General features: G+C 48.4%; 1 protein-coding gene across 1 annotated transcript in view; it reads right to left on the reverse strand.

The window, feature by feature from the left end:
* Positions 1–7,491, reverse strand: part of CSMD1 (CUB and Sushi multiple domains 1) — a 988,742-nt gene extending 981,251 nt beyond the window's left edge. The window contains exon 1 of the mRNA XM_042815127.1: positions 7,425–7,491. Within this exon, the coding sequence (XP_042671061.1) occupies positions 7,425–7,491 (67 nt within the window). The remainder of the gene's footprint in view (positions 1–7,424) is intronic.
* Positions 7,492–8,561: the final 1,070 nt, after the last annotated feature.

Genomic DNA, 8,561 nt, shown 5'->3' on the forward strand with positions numbered 1-8,561 from the left:
TATGGCCAGATACACCCCACAATAAAAATGCTACTATGGCTGCTACCGCTGACTTTTTAAAATCTATTAGCATTACATTTTGTAGCGTGAGAGACATTGCAAACAATGGGTCAAGGTGTGTGCTGGGGATATTTATGTGCTGAGATAAAGAAAATCAATTTCATTTCTCAAGAGAGATGTCTACAAATGCAGAGGGTCAATGACTTCGATATTAGCAGTTGCTTGATTGTACAGAGGTTCTTAAAGTGAATGACAAAATGGCTTTTTCCTCCCAGATGCTTGGCATGACTCAATCCACGTATTATAAGAAATATCAGCAGGATGCCAATAGAGAATCTGGCTGCTGGGGCAAAGCTAAAACAGTATACTTAGTCACTTGGAAGCAGTCAGATTCTGCATTGATATCCCACAGACATGAGTGAGAACAGAGAGATTTGTCATGACTACTGACTACTCAACCACAAGCATAGAAAATTAGCCTAAAATTAAGTTAAACTCTATGTTTTTGTTTTAATTTCATTAAAATGACCCCTTTGATACTTTCACTGCTGTACAAGAATCTTTACAGGCCAGACAAATAGCAACGAGTCAAAATGTTCCTTTTTGCTGTTTACTTTCTTAAGTACTGCTTTGAGAAGCATCTCTCTATCCTGATTTCTTATTGTCACTGTCACCTGCACTCCTGAAGTTAAGCGCAAGGCAGATTCCCCAGTCTCACACAGATTCCTGCAACATCTGGCAGCTCGCTCCCTGGCAACATAAGTGCTGGTTGTGCACCTTTAGCTGCATTGCACAAAGCAGGTCGCTGGAGCTTGGTTCCCATGGATCCATGTTGTGTACGTCATGAGGTCAGGATGAGCCCTGAGGCACTCTAAAATGCAAGCTCTAACCCAAACACAGCACTCAGAGCCTAAGCTCTCTATCATGTGTGTTGGACACTCTCAACTCAAAGAGAGTTGAGCTCCCCTGTCCGTTTCAGAAGCAGGCATTGCAGGAACAGTGAAGATGCTTTAAATCCAACCCACAGCTGGGCCGGTGTACAAAAAATATCCTGTTTGTGACCTCTAGTGTGTTGAGGCCCACCCTTGAACCTGAGCGTCACACCTCCCCCAGTGCTGGCTGCACTTTGGTTCCCAGTGCCCTGCAGAATGTTGATGTTTCAGCAGCTGCATAAGAAGCCTGAATATTTGCATTCTCTCTGCGAAGATGACAGTGAAGTAACACAGGTCAAAAAAAGAAAATTATAATTTATGAAGTGTTATACCTTGGTTGCATTAGATCTGAAAAACATAGGATGAGAAAAAGAAACCTTACCAGCCACAGATTTGCCCTCAACCAAAGGCGTGCTGCAAACAACAGAACTGTAGGTACATTTCGATTAAAAAAAATAAATCCAACTCAGGTGTTGAAATATATTTATGTGTTAAAAACAAGGAAGACAGAAAATAAATATGAAATATTTTATGCTTTGTAAGATTTGCATGAAAAAGCTATCACTTTGAAACTGAGTAAGAAGTGAAGGTGCTGTGAAAGGTATGCTTAAAATGCTGACAAAATGTGATGCAACACTTTGCAAAACAAACACTGCACACATTGTTTTATTCATTATTATTTATTCAGCTCTCTGTCAGCAGCAGAGCTGCAAACATTTCTTTCAAAAAGCCACTGTACAATGGAGACATGAATACAGAACATGATTCTGTACTTCAGTATCCATGGGATACTGTAGGAAAGACATAAAACATCCAAAGACTAAAACGATACAGGCATCTCTGTACATTGTTCTCCACAATTTCTTAAAGGAAAAAAAAAAAAAAAGTAAACACAGGAAAAGAAAAAGAGAAAGCAAGGCAAGGAACAGATTAAGCCATACTTGGAGATACCGGAGATCATGTTTAAAAACAAAATATTCTCATAAAAAAATAAAGCTTTAAATACCGGCAATATTGACTGCTTGGATTCATCCAATTTTCCTTCATCGGTCTTTCCTGTGTGTAAACTGTGAGAAGTGCTCGGCCACCAGAGCTCACATCAAATGGGATCTGGATCTACTGCTTATCTGCAGTATCTGCTACGCCTGCCTTATTTGGAGCACCAACAATTTCAGCAGTGGCTGATCCAAATATTGCCGAAATCAATAGAAATTTCTGTTTCAACTGCAGCAGGATAGAGCCCTTGTTACTGTCCAAAGGTAAGTTTTCCTTGTCAGAGATGACTTCAAAATGACATTGAAAGAGGTGGAATCACCATTTCAGTACCATATACACTCATGTATTAATAAAATGAAGAATCTAACAATTATGAAGTTGAAACAAAAGGTGATTTATTTTTGGAAATTAGAACTTCACTATAATTGCAAGGAATTGTGATTTTTTTGCTTAACTTTTGGTGAAGTCCAACCATTGATGATATTTCTTCATTAAGAGGAAATCTGATTAATTATCAGTAGTATAACAGTGATTATATCCGTTAACCGAATGTGCCCTCCAGGTAAAAATTGCAAGAAACAGTTGTCATTTTCTCTCTCTCTCTCTCTCTTTTTTAATGACTAAGAAATGTAGAACAAAATGTTTTTCTCTAAGCAAGTCAGACTTGTTATTGGCAATAAGATGCAGTATTACTCTTGTAAGAGTTTTCATTGCATGTATGTCTCCATTTAGTGTTCAATTACTAAATGCAGGCAACTGATGAATGTTGCCTTTGTGTGTCAATATAACATCAGCAATAATCCAAGTAATTTGTTTAAGCAGTTATTCCGTAGAGAAATACTGATAACAAATATAGTGTAGATTTTCTTGAATGTGATAGAAGTGTCATAGAGCTGAATGAAATCTTTCATCCAGCCAGAACAAAGATGTGTGAGGACAAAGTAGCATCTCGCAGCTTTCCTCAGGCATCGATGACATTTTTCCCAATTTCAAAAGTTACTGGTTAATAAAAATGGCTTAAAGGAAACTGCATCTGACATAGAAGGTAAAGTATCTAAGCAGAAGAAAGTGATTCACACACATTAGGAGAATTTCCATATGATTCTCATTCTTTGCTCACTAAGAAATTGGAAGAGTATCCAATTTAGCTAATTTGAATCTCCTTAATTTTGCAGCCACATGGACAGCTAGAGGCCAGCTCCTGAATCAAGGACCCTGACTCAAAGCCAGCTGCATGCTCAAGTTTTATCAGAACTCACGTCCAATACTTCTGCTACTGCTTCAGAACCTCAGCTCAAGCAGCAGTTCCTCTTTCAGTGCTGCAACCCCTGCTGGTGGCAGAAAGCCCAGCACCATGCTGTGGGAGCTCCATGCACACTCACAGCTGTTCACCAGCAGAATAATGTCAACGTTTTCAGAGACACAGCAGGTCAGTAGGGATCAGAGCAAAACGAATTAGGTCGTATGCCTAACGTCACTGGAGGTTTTCTTTATAAGAGTGCACCACTCAGCAGTTACTTCTCACAGGAAAGGCTGTGAGAGCAATGTCAGCATGGAGGTGTGCAAGTGACATGGCTTCCAAAAGTTAGAATTGGTTGTCCCTGAGGTGTCTCCGACCTTCTGGGGAGCACGATTCTCCCTGAATGCACTGATTTCTGTTTCAAACATTGACTCAGTTTCAGACTGTTCCGAAGTCTCCGAGGCTGAAGCTTTAATGTGTGTAAGTATTACCAAGGCCAAAGTCCCATACATAACTTGTAAAAACATGTGTGTATCAATGCATAAACAATGATAGTACCGTACAAGGAGTAATAGAGATGAATAATTGGATTGTCTGTCTGTATAGAAAATTTAAAAGAAAAAAAAAAAAAAAAGACTACAGGGAAAGAAATGTATTCTTCTTCTTCCCTAAAACTCAAAATGTCCACACCTGATCAAAATCACACATGTTTCTGTAAAAGGCCATGAGAGTGACAGTCACTAGAATAAATAGGAAAAAACCCACATCATGCTTCCTCTGTCTACAGACCACTGAAGATGCTGAAGTGCCTTCACAGACCTCACTGCATCCACACGTGCTGCTGCCTGCATGGCCTCACACCACCAGCAACTTCTCACACCATGCTCTGCTCCACCTGCTGGGAATCCCATGTTGGTGGGCAGTGGGACAGCAGGTCTCACAGATGGTTTTTGAGGATGGACTGCTTGGGGAATCCTAGTTGAACTGCTATGTTCTGCACTGTATTGTATTCAATTTTTCCATACTTTATATTCTCATTCAGAGTTAAGGATGTTGTAAGTATATCTCCATGCAATACTACAGATGTGGCCAGAGCTGGCTGCTTCTTTCTGCCTTTCCATTGCCATTTCCCCACTGCTCTGGAGCTGGGGTGGAGAAGGAACCCACAGAGCACAGAGTCATGCAGTGGGTATCCAACTTTTGTTTATTTGTTTTTTTCCCAGCTCATTTTCACTCAAATTGTTTCAGCCTCCTCTGAAAAGGAATGGAGCCTCTCTAGAGAGAGCGGCTTCACAGTGTGAGAAGCACTGCTTTGGAGAGAGAGAGAAAATACATGACTTTAAAAGAGAGAAACATTCTCAGTTCAACAAGAGGAGGCCTTAAACATAGTGGTAACTTTGCGTGATGCAATTATTTTGACAAAGTGAGAGCAGCAAACAGAAGGTACATAAAATGTTTTGGGTTTTATTTCTTAAAAAAAAAAAAAAAAAAAAGAAAAGAAAAAAAGAAAAAAAGAACCACAACAGAATGCTAAGCTATAGATGTGGGAGTCCTTCCACTGTGCGGATTTGATTTCAGACAGAAATGTGTTTCCTTTGCTATTTCCATTAATCTGAATGATACCTCTGAAGTTGAACCAGGAAATAAAGCCTTCTGCACATTTTGTCAGAGGCAATTAGGTGGCAACGGAGCTGCTCTCACTGGATATCTGAGCAAGCCCAGGAAATTATCTCAAAACCATACGTTGGAACTACGGAATGTATGAAGCAATACGTATTCCTCTACTGAAAACAGCAGATCTCAGATCACAGCAGAAAGATATTTTAATCATTAATCTTGAATTTCAGTCTGAGCTCAGTCTAAATCTATCATTTCCTCCACAGCAGTTTGGTGGTTTTTCGTTTTTGTTTTTGTTTTTTTTTTTTCCAAAAATGGCATTTCCATATCTGGTGTCTCAAGTACGCCATGAGTTTTTATGTTTGCTTTTGCAAGGATACAGCCCATTACAATTAGCAAATGGCTCTACACACATGGCCATCTGAGTGCAGAGCCGAGCGTTTGCTGCTGCTGTGCAAAGCATCACTTCTCCATGGGGCAGCTCCAGGCATGGGGCTCCTGCACAGCACCCCATCTTGATTCCCAGCGATTTCTGAAGCATAACAGACAGGGAAGGTTCTCCCAAAGGCTTTTCAAAATACTCAGGTGACAAAACGCCACCACGGAAATACTCATAGAGCTGCACCTCGGACCTACCACAAGGAACAATGACGTATGTTCATTTTCATCCTTTCTTATTCCTTTAAAAAGTTACAGACAAATGCACAGCAGCAGAGGGTTTGCATTTGGTTTCGTGGTGAGGAACACTGTGGAAATCAGCCCACCTCCCCTATACTGACAGATAAGAGAAAACGTGTGGCAACACCTCCAGAAATAGTAGTTTCTTTTTTTTTAATCACAAAATCCCCAAACAAACCAAAGCCCATGTGATTTTCTATTGCAGCCCCTACGGAATTATTCAATTACTGAGGGGACAGTAAACAGGGAGTCCTGGGGATCAATTCTTTAAAGCAGTGTGTGCTCTGGGAAGCGAAGGCTCTCCGTGTTCCAAGGGAAGGAGTTCTTTCACTCTCTAAACTATAAATGTAATTTCAGCCTCAGGATTACATTTGACTAAATATAGATACCTGCGCTCAATTGCCTGGGAAGGTAAATGGGGAAGAATTATGTCAAATGTCCCTGCTGGTTCCCCTTCTACCTGTTGTTTGACTTCAATATTAAGTCAGTTTGTAGCCCTTAAGTAGGTGTATTGCTGCTCCACATTAAGCGCTGTATAATTACATTCTGCAGAGCAGCATCGGAGGCAGTGCCCAAATGTTCCTGGCAAAGCCTTTGTATGTAAGCAAAACACGTCGGATCTCCGCTGAATAACCATGATCCAGCCTCCAGCTTTTCATATGTGCTGTCAGCCATGAAAAGAAAACACTTAAATGTCAAACGACAGAACCAGCCACAGTGTATTTAACAAATGAACCGCGGGTGTCGGCCCGCTGCGGCGCGTCCCGGGGCGGCCGGGCCGGGGGGGGACCGGGAGCCGAAGTTCGGGCACGGCGCTGACACCGAATGTGGCCCCCCCGGGCCATGCGGGGGCACCTCGCGAGGGAAGAGCCGGAGGAGAGCGGAGACAGCGGCGGGGCTCGGGCGGAGCTGCGGCGCTGCCCGGGGACCGCGGCCCCGGGGGAGAAGGCTGCAGCCTCGCCCCTCGCCAGGCGTCCTACCCACCCCCCACTCCAGCACGGTGCGAATAAAGCGTGACAGTGATAAAAGCAGGGAGGAAAAATAAAATGGTGGGGACGACGCGAAGCGCCGCGGAAGGGGTAAGGGAGTCGCACGCAGCGCAGAGCGCGGGGGAACGCACCGTGCTCCCGGAGGCGGAGGGGAGGGCTGCGGGGACGGTGCCGCTGCGGGATGCGCCTCCCGCGCCCTCACACGCGCACCCGCACCCGCGGGAGGCGAAGTGAATACCGAGCGGGGAAGTTGTTGTCTCCAGCGTTGAGGCAGCGATGGGGCTGAGGCCAGCCCCGAAGTTGTGTAACCCAGTTCTCTGCCGTCACCCTCACCCTCGTTTTCCCTCCCTCCCCGCACTGATTTTAAGGAGGACCCCAGACGGGGGTGGGAGACCCCGCGCGGCCTGAAGCCCTCTCCCCTCGGCACGCGGGGAGACCCCGGCCCCGCACACTCCCACAATCCCAGAAGTCGGGGGTAGTGGGGGCGGCCGGGGCGGCTCTGCGCGACACCCACTCCGCGCTCCCCGTGAGCTGGGTAAAAGCGGAGCAGAGGAGAGAGAAAGCCAACTTGCCGGCGCGGGGACTGTTTCTCCTCTCACGGTGGCGAGTGGCGTTCGGGCATGTGTGGTGAGCGAAGTGTTGGCAAACTCCGGAGCTGCCCAGGAGCTGATGCGCGCAGCTCCACTCGCGGCGCAGAGGCGGCTGCTTCCCGGCTCTCGGGGCTGAGGGTCCCCGCGGGGAGCGGCCGGCGGGCAGAGAGCGCTCGGGGAGCCGGGGGACGGCGGGAAGGAGGGAAGGGAACCAGGGGGAAGGTGCCGGGGCTCTGGGAGCCGGCGGCTGGGAGCGCGGAACGGAGCGCGGTGAGGGAGAGCTCATGCGAGCGGCTGAGCCGAGCCGAGATGAGCTGAGGGGTAAAGCCGTGAGCACAGCCTGCGCGAATCCAGCCCCTAATGCAAGAAACCCAAATCTTACCCTGAGCCGCAGCGAGGAGCCCCGCGCAGAAAACCAGCAGAGCCTCGAATTTCCTCCACGCAGTCATGTCTCCGGTTATTCCACACGCACCCGCGCTCGCACCGAACCCCCGGCGGCTCTCCTGGGCTGCGACCGCGTCCTCGGAGCGGCGGCGGGGCTGCGGACGGCGCCGGCTCAGCACCGCGGGGCGAGGAGAGGCGGGGAGCGGCGGCGCGGCTCCCGGCGCCTCCTGCAGGACTGCGCGGGCGGCTGCCTGCGCGCTGCCCGCAGCATCAGCCCCGCTCGGCGCCCGCGGAGCCCCGGCGCCGGCCCGCCGCCCGCCCAGGGGAGGGGAGGGGAGGCGCGCCCGGAGCGGCGGGCAGCGCGGCGGCCACGGCCGCCGGAGGGGAGAGCCGGGCGGCGGCGGCGATGGGAGAGGGCTGCGGGGAGCGCGAGGGAGAGGAGGAGGAGGAGGAGGAGAGAGGGAGGGATCGAACAGAGCGCGGCGCAGGCAGCGCGGCGGAGGGGCTGCCAGCCGCGCGAGGAACAGCCGCCGCCGCAGCCGGACTCAACCATCACTTCCCACGGAGAGGGGAAGGGGCCGGCGATGCGCAGCCGAACCCGCAGCCGCCCCGCGAGACCTTCTGGGCTGCCGCTACCCCCCGAGGGCCTCTGGGGACCAAAGCTCCTTCGACCCCACCGCTGCCCACTGTCCCCCGGGGGTTCCGCCGCATCCGCATCTCCCCGAGCAGCCCCGTGCGTGTGTGCGGATGTTAGGCGAATTGGGGTGGGGATCCCTTCGAACTCTGTCTCCGTACTGGAGGAAGGGAGGCTTTTGGGTCCCAACGTGCCCGGCTGCTCATGTCCAAGTTGCTCATCAGTGCGAGGTGCACTTCCTAAGGGAAAGTGAGAAGCCAGCTCAGCTTTCTCCTTGAGGAGCACATATTTGCCGTTACCTTGCCATGTCCAATGGCTCCTTTGGCCAAGAGAAATTTCTGCCATTAAGTAACCTTTAAAAATATTAAACACTCAAAACCAGCCCATCCTAGTACATAGCAGCATCAGACAGTGCCTTCTCCAGCACCACCCCAAACCCATGATGTTGATTCCATGAGCTTGTGGTACGGGTGCAGAAATCTGCAAGACCTCGTGGTGAAC

The sequence above is a fragment of the Centrocercus urophasianus genome, unplaced genomic scaffold (genome assembly GCF_019232065.1).
Source record: "Centrocercus urophasianus isolate 14NV4802_14NV808 unplaced genomic scaffold, USGS_Curo_1.0 seq_10, whole genome shotgun sequence".
Classification (NCBI taxonomy): domain Eukaryota; kingdom Metazoa; phylum Chordata; class Aves; order Galliformes; family Phasianidae; genus Centrocercus; species Centrocercus urophasianus.